The sequence below is a fragment of the Crocodylus siamensis genome, chromosome 2, assembly GCF_052110815.1.
Source record: "Crocodylus siamensis isolate JL-2025a chromosome 2, ASM5211081v1, whole genome shotgun sequence".
In the NCBI taxonomy this organism is placed as follows: domain Eukaryota; kingdom Metazoa; phylum Chordata; order Crocodylia; family Crocodylidae; genus Crocodylus; species Crocodylus siamensis.
In genome coordinates, this window is record NC_143396.1 from 203,252,931 (window position 1) to 203,270,860 (window position 17,930).

Consider the following 17,930-nt stretch of genomic DNA (forward strand, 5'->3'; position numbering starts at 1 on the left):
GCTGCTGGGCAGTGTGGGGAGGATTGGATGGAAGCCTCTGCAGTGTGTAGGGCTGGGACACATGGCAGGAAGCAGAAGATGAGAGCCCAGAGTTGCTGGAGAATACTGAGGAGAATAGAAGCAGGGCAGATGCCTGGATTAGCATATCAGGACACATGGTAAGCCAGGAGCTATGGTACCTTCTTTTTATTTTTGCTTTCCCTGTTTTTCCTGACATCTATTGCAGAGGTTGTTAATCATTTAAGCATTTTAATTCCAGGATTGGTTGCATACATATCTATACCAAGAAATGTGCTTTAGTTTCTCCCGCCCCACCCCGCCAAGTTCATGAGTTAATGGACTTCGGTTATTTGATTCATATTGGACTTTGTTCCTCCCAGTGGGTATTCATAGTTTAACAGAACGCACGTAACAATTGATTCCCTTTGGGTTGAGATACTGAACCCATAAAGCCCTAACTCTTCTCTGAGGGTAATAAAGGATTAAGTGATGGCCTTTGAAGGGTGATAGTCAACCGGTGCTTAATTCATCTGGATCAGCGGCCTTGAATCCTGATATGGTGGGGTAAGGTAGTAGATTCTCTGCAGTGCAGTCAGCTGGGAGTATGGGGCTGAGGAGAGGGTCCATGCTGGCTAATCAGGGGTGGCCAACTGCTCAGCTGGACTCTACATTTTTCAGCAGCCTCCTAGAAGGTGTATGAAAACACCCCCAGCTGGCCTAGGCCATGCAGGCAGGCTCAGAGCCCCATGCCCCTCGCCAACATCAAACATCTGTTCTGTTCCCTTTCAACCTAACAGAGAGATCTTTGTATAAAGCCTCAGGCTTTTTGAACATCTGTACTTATCCCTTGTTATAATTATAACCAAATTATTTTTGCCTCTACAGATTATCGGATGTATAGCTCTGGATTAAAACAATTATTCATTTACCAATATTAAAATACTGAGTTTTTTAAACGATTATTCATTGACACTTAGTCAATCAAGAAGTGATTTTTCTTGAATCTCGAATGAGATTTTAGATAACTGATGACTTTGTGTTGCAAGCAATTGATTTCTTGAAAACAGTTTCAACTATCAGTTTGAGCTAGTTTATACCTGCATATGAGGATAGAATTACACATTTTGATCAGTTAGGAAACACTGGATCACATTTGATTATGTATGACTAGCAGATAGGTGTTAATTCTAGTTCTTCATTTAGCCCTAAATAAATAATAATTTAGGAAAAACAAGGATAGAATATTACCTTTTTTGTATTTCTTTTATATTTTCTAATTTTAATTGCAAATTCTAGAAGGGATACCTATCTAACAGGAAAGAGGGTCTGCCACTGAAGGTTTATGAATTTTTTTTTTACTGTACTTACTCTGTAGACATTTGCTTCTTAGAAGAACACACTGGGTATGCCCATGTGTGCAATTAATGTGAAGCAATAAACTCTGGAGTTTATTGCCATCTGAACATATGCCTGGGAGTGCAGCATGTTCAGCCAGATAAGAGCAGCCCTGGCTGGACGCAGCCTCAGGGTGTCAGCTTTCTAGCCTGGGGCTGCTCCCCTGGCTCAACATGCAGTGGTGGGGCTGGCTGGGGTAGAAGGGTGCTTCAGTGCAGGGTCTAGCCAGCAGGCACCCCCTGCACTGAAGCACCCTTGTTCACCAGCCAGCATCTACATGTGTGTTACTGTGGAGATTTTTATTCCACAACATGATAGTATGTGTAAATACAAATACTTTTAAATATGAATGCTATTCTACTGCAGAGTAAATAAATTTACTCCAGCACAAGAGAAGCACATGTGTAGATGCCAAGACAATTACTGTGTATCTAATTAGTCTAATGCAGGGTAAACGTCTCATGTAGACATGCCCACATACTAAAAGCCTCTGAGCGTCACTATTTTCTACAGAAAAGAACATTAAATATAACTGAAAATGACACTTTTTGTTGGAGCTATATAGCTTAATCAAATCCACAGCTAAAACCAGCTGTTCAAAAGTATCTGATTTATATTTCAGGCTGGTATAACAAGAAAGTAAGCCTATTTAATATATGAATCTTCCCAAAATCCTCATGGAGTATACATTTTCCTGATGAACATGCTCATTAATACCTTAATGCTTTTATTCTTCATCAGTGACTACTCTGGATATTCACTCAAAATGGTGATTCTTGACCTTTGTGGTTTTCATTAATACAAGCGTCACTTTTCTCTGCTTATTAACTTTTTTTCCTCAGTGTTTCTTCCTGAACTTAAAATACCACTCTATGACTGAAAGAAAGTGGATATCAGACCCATATCTCTAGAAATGTAATATTGTATAACACATTATATTATTACTGAATAGTGTATACTCAATATTTGCCAAGAGCATGTGAAAGTTATGAAATTAACTATACCTCTGTCCCTTTTCTAGTCTTTCTAAAGCAAATGTGTTAGGACTCATTCCTTTGCCTTCCCAGGGCTAGATTTTACAACAAATTCTTGAAAACTCAATATTTACCATGAAAGAGAATATTCTGATAGATGAACTTACTGCATCCATTAGGTCTCTCTGTCCATTAGCTCTGCTCTGGGGTGAAGGGAGAAGAGGAAGAGTTCAGAACAAAGGAGTAACCAAAGAAAGAGACATCATCAGACTTAGGATAGGAGCTGGTAAAGGAATCCCAGGACTGACCTCAAGTGGTAAGCCTGAGAAGCCTGTTTCCAGGAACTTAGACTGGCTACCAAGAAGGCTTTCAAGGAATCCTCAGTTCTCAAGCTCCCTGATATTAGTACTGCTGATTATGCAGGAGTTTGGAAGCCCTGGTTTCACGAGCAGACCACTTGCTGAGCTGCCCTTCACCTAGGGAGCCCTTAAGTCCTGGTATTCCAGGCTGCTAAGGAGCCAGGACCCTGGGATCTTGGGCTTCCAGGTGGTTTATGGTAATGGTACCCAATCAGCATATGCTGCAGAGGAGATAGGAGCTTCAGAGCCTGATATACCAAGAAAGCACATTTGGTAGATTATCACCCCAAAGCAATGAACTCCGGATGCGCTGCCAAGAGTCTATGACCTGGCACTATCAGGACTTCCAAAGGCTTGACTCCCCATTCAGCTGCCTGGTATGCTGCTGAGGACTAAGAAAAGTCTGTTGGGAAGAAGGATTTTGCCATGGGATCTTGACATAAGCAGGGGGAAAAAAAAGCCAGAGTTAGAATTTCAGCAAAATCAGGCATTTTCCATGGGATGCTTCAACATTTGAACCTGACAGCATTTTTATGGGGAAAAAAATCCCAGAAAATGTCTATCCATAATTTTTGTATTTAATTAGATTTTTTTTTAGGCACAGTGTAGAATAGAGCATGGTAAATAGGCTGAACTATTACAAAAGTAGGTCTAAAATGCTAAGACTTAGAGAAAATTCTCTAAGTCACATGTTTCACACTGCATTTTTTAATAATAGTCTCCTGGCTTAGCACACTAGTGCATTATATGATTCCCAATCTAAAACTCCATTTCAGTTTTTCTCATCAGGGAATGCAAAGGCAGAGACAAATCTCCATCCATTCCTTTGGCCTCTCTTCCCAGGTCAAATGTGGGGATGTAGACTGGCTTACTCTTACATACCCAGACCCAGATCTAGATAGCATGTAACAGAATGGAAAGAGTTTCTGAAATCACAGCATGGGCATAGAGACAGAATCTTGTACTTAGTATTTGCAACACTTGCTTTTATTGTCCATGCTTTCATTAATATATCATCAGACACAGTGAAGTCAGTCAAGCAGGATGGCTGTAACTAAAGCCAGAATTTACTGCAGTGTCCTCTAGACGCAAGTTTCTAATCCCAGTAATGTCAGGGGGCAAAAATACTATCAAATGTTCTTAATTATTTTTGTAAGGCCTATCACTGTAGTCCTTTAACCACAAAAGACAAATGGCTGTGCTGATACAAATTACTTGCAAAGTGTAGAACTGGCATTGACTTAAATTGTTCAGTCAGAATTCTTTCCCTGCTTTGTTATATAGGATATGTGGATTCAAATTAAGACATTTCATCAAAGACTTACAAGAGCTCTCCCCCTCTGTTCCTTATACATCTTTAAATAAAGGATCAGACTTTGGTTGTCTGACACTACACAGGTATGTTCTCTTTTCTCTCTTAACTCTTCTGATCCTGCTTTCTGGTCAGTTGGAATTCATTGCCCACTTCACAATGGTAGTCTTTCCTACAATTTTCTTTTTCTTTTTTTTTTTTTGTTTAATATTTGGTGTACTAGTTAGAGGAAGTCCAATGCATATAGGACAGTCCTTTAAGTCAGATCTGCTTCTAGATGATGGCAACAGAAAAACTCTCCCTGACTTAGCTGGAAAGTGAAGCAGGTACACAGTGAGTTCTACAGAGTATATAAATTACTGGCAACTTTAAAGCTATTGATTCTAGTAACTGTCTCACACTTGCTATTAAGTAATCTTGTTTAACATAGTTTCTCAGACTGACTATTAAAGACAATACTAACGATAGTGCAAGTCCTTACCTTACCTTAGGCAGGACTTGCATTGAAGTTAGTATTTGGATACAGATTCAGATTTTCCATTTCATTAAAGTCGTTATAACATTTTTAATGTTCAAGACTATTTCCTTAGAAACTCTGTAACAGTATACACTCAGCCAAAATGGCTGCTCCAAGCAAAAAATAACCTGGGAACAACTAGGGTTAAATCACTTCCAGGACAGTGTCTCCTGGGAATGTGAACACCTACACACATTCTCTTCTGAGAGAAGCTATGGCAGAGTCCTATAGCTTTGCTCCCTCCCCTCCAGGAGACAGTGTTTCACTTGCTGGGCTTCCTGCTTCATCTGAGCAGCAAATTGAACATGACCCCTTCTCAATCCTAACATTGTGCTGCAGGGAGACACAGGCAGTGTGGGTCAGCCAATCAAGGGTGCCCTGTATACTCATGCCATTCTACCTCAAGACTGAGGAAGCCTGAAGATCATGCTGAAATGCATGCACAGCATAACCCTAGCTGTTCGGTGTCAGCAATGCAAGCTCTCTCCTCTTCAGGAGCTCAGCATTCAAATGTCTGTTCATGTATCTCTAGGTAGGTCTTCTATCACACTTCAGGAGGGATGTGGATAGCATCAAGAAGGTCCAAAGGTCCAAAGAAGGGCCTCTGACATGATCAGGGGGCAACAGGGTAGGCCCTATGAGGAGAGACTACAGGACCTGAACTTGTTCAGCCTACACAAAAAAAGGCTGAGAGGGGTCTGGTGGCCACCTACAAACTTGCCAAGGGGGACCAGCAGGCAATGGGAGAGTTTGTGTTCCCCCGAGCACTACTGGGAGTTACAAGGAATAATGGCCATAAACTGACAGAGAGTAGGTTCAGGCTAGACATCAGGAGGCGCTATTTCACACTCAGAGTGGCTAGGAGCCGGAACCAACTTCCAATGGACATGTTGCTCACCCCTACCCTGGGGATCTTTAAAAGGAGGCTAGACAATCACCTATCTGGGTTCATTTGACCCCAGCATCCTTTCCTGCCCATGGTGGGGGTCAGACTTGATGACCTGCTTAGGTCCCTTCCAACCCTACCAACTATGAAACTATGAAACAAACCTTACATAATTGTCCCAGATTATTTAAGCATAAATGCAGCCATAGACTGCATTTTTGACCTGGAGGGACAAGGCAGCAAGGCAGCAGCCCTGGACTTCAGGAGGGTGGATTTCAATGAGGTAAGGAGAATAGTCAAGGAGGCACTGAGGCCCCAGAGGGGAGAGGAGTCAGGTGTCCAAGAAGAGTGGTCATTCCTTAAGGAGGAAATCCTCCAAGCCCAAAGGGAGGTAATCCCAACAAAGGGGGCAAGAGAGTGCAAAAACCCCCATAGCTCACCAAAAGCATACAGGAAAAGTCTCCTAGCTAAAAAGGAGGCATACACCCAATGGAAGGGAAGGGCCATCACCAGGGAGGACTATACCTCGGTTGCTCAGGGCTGTAGGGGGGCGGTTAGGAAGGCCAAGGTGGAGATGGAACTGGGACTAGCTACCCAGATCAAGGACAACAAGAAATCCTTTTTTAAATACATAGGGGGTAAAAAGAAGGTACCAGGTGACGTGGGGCCTCTACATGACATGCTAGGTAATCTGGTCATTGCAACAGACAACAAAGCTAACCAATTTAACAATTTCTTTGCCTCCATTTTTATGAGCAGAGACTGGGTCACCACCCCCATTGAGACCCCCGTAGGCCCTAGGGGAGTCGCACCCAGGCCTAGGGTCAGTGAGGACCTAGTCAGGGAACTTCTGGAATGACTGGACATATTTAAATCAGCTGGTTCTGACGATTTCCACCCCAGAGTGCTGAGGAAATTAGCAGAGGTCATTGCAGGACCCCTGGAACAGGTTTATGAGCACCCATGGTGCTCTGGCATGGTACCAGAGGACTGGAAAAGGGCCACTGTGGTTCCCATTTTCAAAACAGGGAGGAAGGAGGACCCAGGAAACTATAGGTCAGTTAATCTTAACTTGATCCTGGGTAATTATCCTGGTGCATGTCTGTGAGGGGCCAGCAGGGAAGATTATGCTTAGGGGCAACCAACATGGGTTCATTAGAGGTCAGACCAACCTGGTGGCCTTCTATGACTGGGTCACAACATCCTTAGATGCAGGAGTAGCAGTGGACATAGTCTTTCTAGACTTTAGGAAGGCCTTCAACACTGTCTCTCACCCCATTTTCATTAAAAAACTAGGGGACAGTGGCGTTGACACCTACACAGTCAAATGGGTCACTAACTGGCTGGAGGACCACACCCAGAGAGTGGGGGTGGATGGGTCTTCTTTGACCTGGAGGGATGTGGGCAGTGGGGTCCCCCAGGGCTCAGTCCTCAAGCCTGCACTGTGCAACATCTTCATCAGTGACTTGGACGAGGGGGCAAAAAGCACCCTGTTCAAATTTGCAGATGACACTAAGATGTGGGGGGAAGTGGGCACGTTAGAAGGAAGGAATAGGCTACAATTGGACATCCACAGGTTACAGGGGTGGGCGGATGAGAACAGGATGGGATTCAACCCTGACAAGTGCAAGGTGCTGCACCTGGGGAGGAAGAACCAGCACCATACCTACAGGCTGGGGAACTCTCTTCTTGTCAACACAGAGGCAGAAAAGGATCTTGGAGTCAGTATTGATGCCAAAATGAACATGGGCCAGTAGTGTGGGGACACAGTCAGGAAGGCCAACCATACCTTGTCATGCATCTACAGATGCACCTCAAGCAGGAGACTGGATGCACAACTTGCTGTGGTGATTTCACCCCAGAAGTCTGTCCTGCCCAGAGCACAGGAGCTGGAGCTGATGATCTCATGAGGTCCCTTCCAGCCATAAACTCCTGTGTATAGTTGTAATTACCTGCTTGTTTTGATCATGGTGTTTCCTTGACCTGGCAAAGACTCCCATGTAACTAAGGCAGCGTGGAGTCACATCCCTAAATCTATTCTTTTTAATTACTATATTTTTTTCTTAGTAATTTCTGAGATGGAATTACTTGGCACCTAACCACTTGAAGTCAGCTACACCAAAACACCAATGTCCTAACAATGGGGAATTTCTAGATACACAAATTGCTTAAAAAAAAGATCAATGTTTGGCTTTTCATTATATTGAGATGCATATTTCTGGAATCACTGAGGCCTGCTATGAGTGATGAGTATTATAAAACCAACAGAACTCCAACATTCCAAAATCATTTCCAGTTTTGTTTTTTTTATCCCAAGGCTACACAGATAGTTGAAGAGCATTTCTGTAGGTCATTAACCATGCAGTATTTCTCATTAATTTGTTTATGGAGATAATATCTGACACAATATTCTAAAACTGTTAGTTCAAAGAATTCTCCTGATGTACTTGATTGTGCATGCACTGTATTTTTTTTCTCTCTGTCAGCTTTCATCCAACATTTTTTCTATCAATGTAAGACTTCAAGACTCTAAAGAAAGATGAAAATGATACATCCATATCAAAAACACAAAAATAGTAGGTAAAAACAGAGATAAAGTGGGATTAATTTTTTTATCCCCGGGACTTAAAAGGGTCCAGGAATTCAACTATCAATAAAATGCATGCATTTGAATGGTTTATTTAAATGCTTAATCTCAAGTTAAACAAACAATCTTTATATATAATCTCAAAAAAGAGGTCATTAAAGACCTCTCCATCTTTTTTTTAAAGATTCTGGGCTTTTCAGTTATTTGTTACAAAGATGGGTTATTTTTCACCCAGGCACATGATTTTTGCTGAAGATGAGATCAATTTGTAAAAGGAGTTTTTGTCATATCTAATGCCCTTAGCCCATATTCACAGAATTACATGCATCTTCAACAGTTATTCTCATAAAGAATTTATTAATAGCTCTTCTACAATGAAACTGTAATATTTTTTAGATTAGTGCTTCCAGATATAAGTAAGTATTATTAGTTAGTGTATTGCAATTATTGTTTAGCTTCTACATCTATTTTTTTTTATCTTCAATAAAGTCAATGGTGTCAAATTTTGACCAATAGGGAAGAAAAATCAAATCTCATAGTTTTTCTTATTATGTTATCTTTGGAAAAACTATTTAATTCTCCTGTCTTTGTAGACTGTTCTCAACTCCCAAAGGGTCTATAGTAGGGCTGAACTCTCTTGATCCTTCTGAGAAAACGTATTTGATAAGAAGGGATACAATAGACTGAAGACCCTCTCTACAAATTGGGATAAACTCCAGAGTAGGATTGCATTCTTGCATAATGCAGACTCTGGATCTGTCACTTGGAGATATCCGTGAAAAGACCATGGGAGTGGTCAATCTCAGTTGCATAATAGTTTGTTAGAAGGATAAAATATCAGGCATAATGCATAAGTTATGAATATATTAAATTAAAGTAGTATGTTTCTTCATGGAAATAGAAATGTCCCACAGTGTGGTTAAATATTTAAAGACAGTTTTAAAGTGTAAATCAATAAGGGAACATTGAAGGCCAGTTCACCTGACCTCTGTCATAAAATGGTTCAATCATAGGTCTGCCGTTATATTCAGCTCTTCTGTGGTGTTTTACTGAAATAATCTGATTTTTTTTGCAAAGCATGCCTTTAAAAAGGCAAAAGCAATTTCAAATATATTAAATCTGATGTTCAGATTTGTCATTTCTAGATAAAAATGACAATTTAAATGTAATGGCAAATGCATCACTTCTCTGGTGTGAAATATGTTACAACTTTTACCTCTTCTTTCCTAGGGAATGCACAAGCATGTCTTCTGTGTCACAGCAGTATTTTCCAGATCTTGGAAACAGGTTTACTGTGGCATGTAATTAATGACTTTTAATAAGTAAAGAAACACAGCCCCACATGTAGTACGATCAGTTTTACTTTAGGGGGAGGAATCTTCTGCATGCAGCCAACTTGCTGTATACCACTTTTACAGATTTCTCTCTCAGAATTGTTACTGTAAGAGCAGAAAGGGTAAAAAAACCCAACCAAACAAAAAACCCCTCATGCCTCCACATATTGTATTTCCTGACAGGACAGCATCTTGTGCAGCAAAGACAGTTTGGAAATTAAATACAAAATGCTGATCTTTAAAGGTTTGAATTAGGAAAGCACTGAAACGTGTGCATGCTCAATTTAGGCATGCCACAAATAGAAAGGCTTTCTTGGAAAAAAACTACTCATTGCAGATTCTTTCAGAAACAATGCCTGTAATCCTGTTTTTTTGGTGTGGGTCTACCCAAATACAGACAAGTGAGGTTCCCAGTCCTTTAAACTCTCCACAGTGGCAACGTGGATCATTGGGCCTGATGATTTTATGAGTTCTTTTTCAGCCCTAATGTCTATAAAATCCATTAAGTGTTGACTGAATGGTAATATTGGATTCATAAACTAACATAGAATGAATCTAGCTCTTGGTGTACAGTGTCCACCTCACAGAAACACAGATGGAATTTTTCAGATATGTATGGCGATGAGAAGATAAATAACCAGTGAGTAAGGGGTGGAAGGGGAGGGTTGGGAGGGCAGGCCACCAACCCTAGGCTAGTGCTATAAGAGTGTGCCAAAATCCCCTGGGGAGTCTTTAACATAGCAGTGGCAGCACAGCCCCACAGCCAGCAGTACATCTGGGGGGCAAGTGGAATCGTGCTCTCCTTCTGAGAAGTTTTCTTTTCACAGCCCTAAGCCCAGTAGCATATCTGGGGAGGGAGGAAGCAAATGGGTCCCCAGGAGCATCTCCCAAGGAGCCCATGCCATGGGATTGCTGCTGCCAGATTTTCTCATTCTTCACTGTGACTGCCCAAACTCTCTGAACAGGGAGACTAGCTGCTATGAGAGAAGCAGCAGCAATGGCAGCAGCAGTTGCCCAAGCAAGTAAGGCTTCTGTTCCCCTCAAGGCCCACCCCCGCTGCCATCTATGGTGGTCAGCAGAGCCTGCCACATGCCAGTTTTCAAATGGGGTTGCCACACATCTGTATAAGGTGCAAAGGCCACATAGCTATGTGTATGATGCTTTGCTGTTATACCAAAGCAGTGATTCTCAAGCAGGATGGTGCAGCACCCTGGGGTACCTTGAGATGTTTTCCAGAGTGGCACAGGGTGCCCCTCAACATTAGCACTATTAGGTGTGCAAATATGACTCACAAGATAAACCAAGAGACTTCAAAGAGGAATCCACAGTGTTAAAAACCTTCTGACCTGTTGTGGACTTTCTAAGTTTTTCACAACAGAAAAATTGCTGCATGGCTTTTCTATAGTCAAAAACCTAGTAAAAGCTAAGAGCTGGCATTTCCAAGGAATGCCTTGGGTCTGAAAAGGTTGAGAACCTCTGTACTAGATTAACTGGGCAAACAGAGTTTATACTGCCATTGCCAGGATGAATGTATTCTCTGGATGAATGATCTTCAGAATTATCCTAAGCCTAAAATTAATTCTAAAATTGTTTAAAGTAATTCAAAGGTACCAGTAGAATTTATCAGGAAGGTCTAGGGCAGGGGTAGTCAACCTGAGGCACATGTACATCAAGTGGCATGGACACCCTCTGTATGTGGCATGTGACAGACCAAAGAGGGGATGGCAGATAGGGTAGGAAACAAAAAGCAGACAACAGATCAGGCAGTGAGTGCAGGCCAGAGTGTAAAAAGCATAGCAGCAGATTGGGAAGAGGAAGTGGATCAGACTGACACGCCTCCCACCAAATCCACCGCCGGCTTCCTTGTGTCTGGGGGTGGGGTCCCACACAGGCTGATTTGTCCTGGGCCCCGCACCCTGCTCAGGTCATCTCTGCACAGCTATAAACTCTAGAGCTTATTGCTCCTGGATGTGTTCCACTTTAACGTGCAGCCAGACTACAGCACATTGAGCAGGGTTGGAGCAGCCCTGGCTGACAAGGAGCCCAGGTGGGTCAGCCTACCAGCCCAGGGTTACTCTGACCCAGCTCCATGTGCTGCAGAGGGGCTGACTGGGTCATGAGGGTGCTTCAGCATGGGGCTAGCTGGCGATAGTTCTCACACTGAAGCACCTTTGTGCCCTAGCCAGCCAGGTCAGCATCTACATATGTGCTGCTGCACATGAAAAAACACTCTGAAGCGGGATAGTACTTGCTATTAGTTTTCTGTGCACTAACTGGGGTGCACATGTAGACACTGAAATATTTACTGTGGAACTAAATTATTTCGCTTTACAGTACATGTCTAATATAGACACATCCTGGGATAATGTGGAGTTACTTTGTGGCACATCTGCCAAAAAAAATTGGCCGTGCTGATTAAGGGAACTAAACCAGAGGTGTTCATAATCTGAGTCAGTAGCACTTTAAAATTCTTTCTTGTTCCTCTTTCTTTTATCTTTACTTTCCAAAGCTTTTCTTATCATGTCATCCTCTTTATTATATGGAGAAACAGTTATTATTTTAACTTAAATGAAAAAAGTAAAATGGATTAAACAGTACATGAAATTTGCATTTCTGAAATTGTGAAACAGAATCATTTAAAAACACACCATAAAACAAACTGATATGCTAAAATAGGTACACAGATTAGAACAATGATTTTTTTCTCCTTTTGCAAATATTACAATTCATACAAAGGGTAAGACAAAAGATTCATAAACAATACTGAGATGTATAAAATTGGATCATGAATGCAATATTGAATATTTTCTTTTAGTATCCTAAATTTATTTCAGAACTGCATATCCATTTTGTGCTTTACGTACAGAAACCAATGATTTTATCCTTACGTTAATTAAACTAATTCTGTTTTTCCTAGTGCAATATGACCATAGAGATAGGTGACAGGGGCAAAAAATTACAAATGCTTGAAAATATGCACAGGATTTGATTTACCAAAGCAGTTTAGCCTGTGTTTAGAATGTTTTGCTGAATCAGGATCCTAGGAGTATTATTATAATTAAAAATGAATGCCTACTTGAGATAATGAGCTGTGCAACTGGAGTCATAAAATGACGGGACACATCTGAAAATTTGGTACTAGATGGTCTTTTCTTCTCTTTCCTTAATTGTCTAAGTACTTTACATGAAGAATACTCACTTAGATGGTGCGCTGGGCTGAGAGCCAGGAATTCTTGAATTCTAATACCAACTAGGACAGGCTCCCTGTATGGCCTTGGGTAAAACATTTAGCCTGCATGTCTCATCTTGCTTATCTGTCAAATGATGTTAATTATATTTATGGTGCTTACGTACTTCACTGGGATCTCTATGAAGATTAATTAGGTCATGTTTGTAAAATGCATACTATGAAATGATTTATAAGAGCTAAGTATTATTAGTTTTTAAAAGTTTATCTACTATAATCTAGTAATATTTTGTTGCAATGAAGCTAATTTTAGATGATTCACAGAAAAAAATAGAGGAGAGAGAGTTTCTTTCTCTCTCCCCTTTTTTCTTCTTACAGCTGCAACAGGATCAGAAATTCACTGACAATAATGGATGTTGCTTATCCTCAATATCTGAGATCAATAGACAAATTAGTTTCTTGTGGAATTGAATGTCAACCATGAAAAAGAACAGGAAATACCACCACAATTGTCAGGATGCTGGCAGAAAACTAAGCCGCCAAGGCAGCTAAGATCCAATGATTCAGTCCATTCTTGTTTAAGTCCCTCAAGTTCGGAACTGAAAATATCCTTTAAACAGGAGGGTGTAGCATCAGAAACACCAACTCTCCTCTGCTAAGACTGGCAACTCTGATGATGGGCAGAAACAACTGAAAAGCTTCCCGCCCCAAATCTATAACATGATGTTCTTCATTCTGCAACGTATGCATATAACATGCTGCAGCTCACAGTTGATTCAGAGTAGTCCACATCTGAACTATAAATATAGTAATCCATTTCATGAATTTGCTAGATCTAACTGCTTGTATCTAACCTTGCTGCCCTACACCAGAGGACCTTTAGCCTAAGGTTCTGTTACTTTCTTTCCTTTTGTTAGCAAACTTCTGTTAACAATTGTCAAAGATCAAAGTCTTTGATTTCAGATGCCGATGGCAAAAGGTCAGATGGCAAAGGGTCAGAGGCTAACACAACACATTCTGTGGTTGTAATTTATCCCTCTGTATTAACAGTGCTGCATATACACAGCCCTGTCTGTGCCTCATTTCAAATTACTTGAGAGAGAAACTGGCCTTGACAATTCAGCACGAGAGATATCGGTACCCATAGTGACCAGATAAAAATGAAACTAGTGAAGTTGTAAAATTAAATATACGACGCACACCATCCTGTGACCAAACAGAACCAGTACCACCCAAGTAAAAATAACCCCTTTTTTTATGAAACCTGAGCAAACAAAGAAAGCACAAGTGCCAACTCATTAATTATTTATGATTGGGGTATAGTAATTGGTCACCTGTGTCAAATAAAACTTTGCAAGAACTTCCGCCCAAAGCAGAGAGCAGAGAACTGTGTATACACTCAAGAAGAACAGGTCGTGCATCTCTCCGCCTATGTTATCTTTCTGGCGTATCTCGTCTTACCAGTCCATTTATCTCTCTATCTTTGGCGTTATCTTTCTTATCAAGAGCTCTTAGTAATCTGCAGACTGCAACGGCTTATATGAATCGCTCAGAAGCAACTGTCTTACCCACCCTGTAAATGCTGGGTAACATGATATCTGCATGCTGTAACTAAATCAATCAGCTCCTCTGCCTACGCTGCAGCACATCAGAAGCGTAAGTAAAATAAATCTTTTGTGAAACCATCACGCTGTGTTTAAATCATACTGACTCCTGCTCACCGTTATCACCCACCTGTCTGGTCATAAATCCCCCTCCTCGTGCCAAGCCGGGCGTGCCGACCCAGGCTCGCAGGTCAAGGGTGCACCAGCGTTAGGGGTGCGACAACAATATCATGCAATTCTTAGTGATAGAGTACCCCTAGGTGCCTGCGTAATGTAAATGATGAGTAATAAACTGCAAGAGGTAAATAAAATAAGCCTTTTCCCTTCCTACACAACTAGGTTCAAATAATATCATCCTTTTTCCTCTTCAGTCTTTCCCTTAAGATCCAAGCTAAACCTGAAGTTCAGCATTTTTCCTAGTGCTAGGCCTGAACTAGAACTCTGAACCCAACTTAGGGAAAATCCCAAGTGGAATTGCCAAAATTTCGGGGGAAAAAAAATCAGACTTAAAGATTTTTACCTGGTTTCTAGATCAATTTTTGCTCCCCAGATTCCTGGGGAAGAAGAAGGAGAAAGAGGAGGAGGTCTTGAGACATCCTGTTCTAGATTTTTAGCCAAGCTTGTCACAAGGCATTCTACTTGTCAATGATATTTGAAGGTTTTTCTTTAAAAAGTTAACCCACATAGCCATAAACCAGGAGAACTGTAATCAAACAGAAACCACCAGGCAGCCATAAAACAAACTATTGCCTAACAAGAATGATGAAAAGTGTTTCCTGTGGAATCACAGGAAGTCTGTGGAGGCATGCAAGAGATTTGGGTCATTGGAAGGGTATGAGGATATTGTTCTATGTAGGCATCTAGATGTAAGTATTTGTAAGTGAAATGTTTTGCTTTAATTTTAACTAATGGATGAACATAATAGATGGTTTTTGAAGCACTGAAATATCTCTACCTTTGCCCCAGAAAACATTTTATTAACATACATTGTCTGTTTAGTGGTCTGAGGGAAAAGCCATTAAAGTAGTGGAGATTTCAGAAATTATATTACAAGAATCACGCCTGTCCTTTAGTATTTTGATCTCCTTTCATGATGATGACAGTTAGGGAAATGATTCTCTAATATTTCAGCAATAAAGGCAGCTATCATGCTGTCAGATGATTTCACTGTTATATTGAATATAAGTAAATACCTTAGCCAACTTTGATGATATAAACTCACCTTAAAAATCAAATCCTTTTTCCCATAGCGAAGCTCCTTCAGCTGGGCTTGAATCTTTTTTGACTGAAAGTAAAGGATAATAAATTAGCCTTTTAAAGCTGCATTTAAGAATTTGTGAAAGTTCTGACAGTGGAAATGGAATTCAGCTCTTGAAAAAGGAAGATACTTTATAAATATATATAATAAGAGCCTTTCGGAGATGTACATAAACAAATCCTTTGACAGGACAGTGTCTAAATTAATTACTGAAATGAAGGAAAAGTTGAATGATAATCTTCACTTAAAATACATACAAAAACTAGCTTCATCCATCTCAGACACAGATTTTTTTCTTGGTCTTCTACTTTATTCTGCAGAATCCAACAACTTTCGTACTCATTTTAATGAGAAACACTCAGATCCCACCCCAGACAGTTTCTTTACTGTCCAAGAGGCATATAATTTCTTATACATTTGAATGGGTGTTTCAATAGATGTGAAAACATATCTGTATGATAAGATTTCTACTTTGTCTTGACCACTTAACACACAGATGTCATAACAGGATTTATGAACTAAGTAGAAAGATACCAATATGGATGACGGCATCTACCTAACTGATAACGCTGATTTTGTGTAAAGCTCATCCTCCATCATAAATAATCTGTGGTTAGAATACTTGCTCAAAATAAGGGATATGGGTTCTAGCCACCCCACCCCCCTCTTAATCTGAAGGGGTTTGAACTCACGTCTCCTGTATCCAAAAGTATCCCTAACCAACAAGTTACAGGACTAAGATGACGCCTCTCCAGCTGAACCTGGTCCACCAGAAAGCCAAAAAGATAGAAGTCACAGGGGCAGCAGCACAGATAGTGGGGGAAATCCTGAGTCTGTGGAGAAGGTACTATCCTGGTAGGAATGGAGTCCCAAGACTGATCACATATTTTACAAAATGGCTATTTAATACCAAATATGCTACTGGTACAGATAGTAACTGGTGTAATGCCAATATTGTATTCTAGTAACAGAGGGCAAAATCGGGCCTTATGAAATTGGATCCATGCAAGTGAGGTAACTGACCTGACATGCACAAAATCTCTGAGAATTAATATTCCCAATCCATTCCTCTGTATCCTGTGTATTTGTGGTGAGATGTGTGACTTCAAGAGATATTTGAAAGTGAAGGGGCTGGTGTCCCATAAAAAGCCCTTGTGACTGAAGGATGCTGAATATTGTATTTATGTAATTAGCATTACCATGGTGTAAAAAAGCCCCCCAAAAGCCTAAATTTGGATAAAGTTACTTAATCCAGTGGAAGATTACTCCAGAATGAATCAGGGGTAACATTCGAGCACGGTTTAAGGCTATAGAGAGATATAACACTTATACTGGAATCTAATGATAGTGGTATAAGCTTTTATGATTGTAACAGAAGGGGCATCCTAGGGTCGCCGTGCACTCCCCTAGCACCCCTTACCATGTCCAGGTTTTCTACAAAGCACCCTTAATTCTCTACCGCCACGTCTTTGATCTTATATATATATATAGGTTATAGGGAGGCTGCCTCTTCATCTCCCTGGACATGGTTTTCCTCTAGTACATTAGCTCTGTTGCACTAATGGGTGTTCCTGCGCACCACAGCCTTATGGGCTATGCATGGCTCCAACCACCCCTGTACCATGCCCCAAGCCTCGCTGATGTACCAGACATTGTTTAGTCTTATATTCTCTTTGGTTCTTGGGCTCTCCGCAGCCCTGTTTCTCTCTCTGTGCCTTCTTGGGCACTCTAGAATCACTGACCCTTTTCACTGGGACTTCTCCTGCTGCCTCCTGCTCTAGGGCTGGGGTTCCCATTCTGCTGTGGGTCCCCTTTATGAGGCCTCCTCCAACCCCTAATAGCCTCACCCAAACCACCGGTTGTAAACAGTAAACACAAATGAAACACAAGCCCCTAGGCTATAAGTAAGTCTCTGCCAATTGACTACAACATGACTCGAACCACCCCAAAGGGTGCTCCATCCTTCACCTGTACTAACTGCTCATGCATTCTGCCCTCTTCTCTGTTCTTGCTTTGGCAGAGTTCCTTCCCCTTTGGCTGCCAGCAGGGAACCCTCTGCCTGGCCTGAGCCTGGAATTTATATAGGAGCCAGGACCTGCTCCTTCCAGCCAGCTGACCAGGCAGGTGTGGATCCTCATCTCCTTCAGGTTGCCCTGGAAACCTGCACCTGGTTGGTTATCCTGTTTCTCCAAGTAGCAGGCACCTTAGTGCCCTGCTACAATGATGTAATGTTATGTTTGCATACTTCTGTAGTGGTACAAGTGGAGCAAATATATTATAAATTTTAACCCTGTTTTATTTAAAGTTATTGATTTAGCTCATTTAAACTTCTACAGGTACATACCTATGTAACAGTTATATCATAACAGTTAGCATGTACACCTAAGTAGCAATCCTCTTTCCTTTTAAAATGACTTAAAGTTACATCTGCTCACAGACAAAGTTTCACCAGTTGCCCATATGCATCCAAAGGTAACAATTCAGTAAAGGCAAAGAAGCTATAACCTTCTCCCTGCC

At 41.1% G+C, this 17,930-nt stretch overlaps 1 protein-coding gene across 4 annotated transcripts in view; it reads right to left on the reverse strand.

The window, feature by feature from the left end:
• The window catches only part of LUZP2 (leucine zipper protein 2), a 420,158-nt gene that overhangs the window by 126,408 nt on the left and 275,820 nt on the right, over nt 1-17,930 (reverse strand). For 2 of the 4 annotated variants that reach the window (XM_090032838.1, XM_090032836.1), the window contains exons 7-8: nt 15,378-15,440; nt 2,504-2,572 (exon numbers count right to left, since the gene is read on the reverse strand). In XM_090032838.1, coding sequence (XP_089888964.1) covers nt 2,504-2,572; nt 15,378-15,440 — 132 coding nt within the window. The remainder of the gene's footprint in view (nt 1-2,503; nt 2,573-15,377; nt 15,441-17,930) is intronic. The other 2 variants (XM_090032837.1, XM_090032839.1) reach the window with 2 other exon arrangements.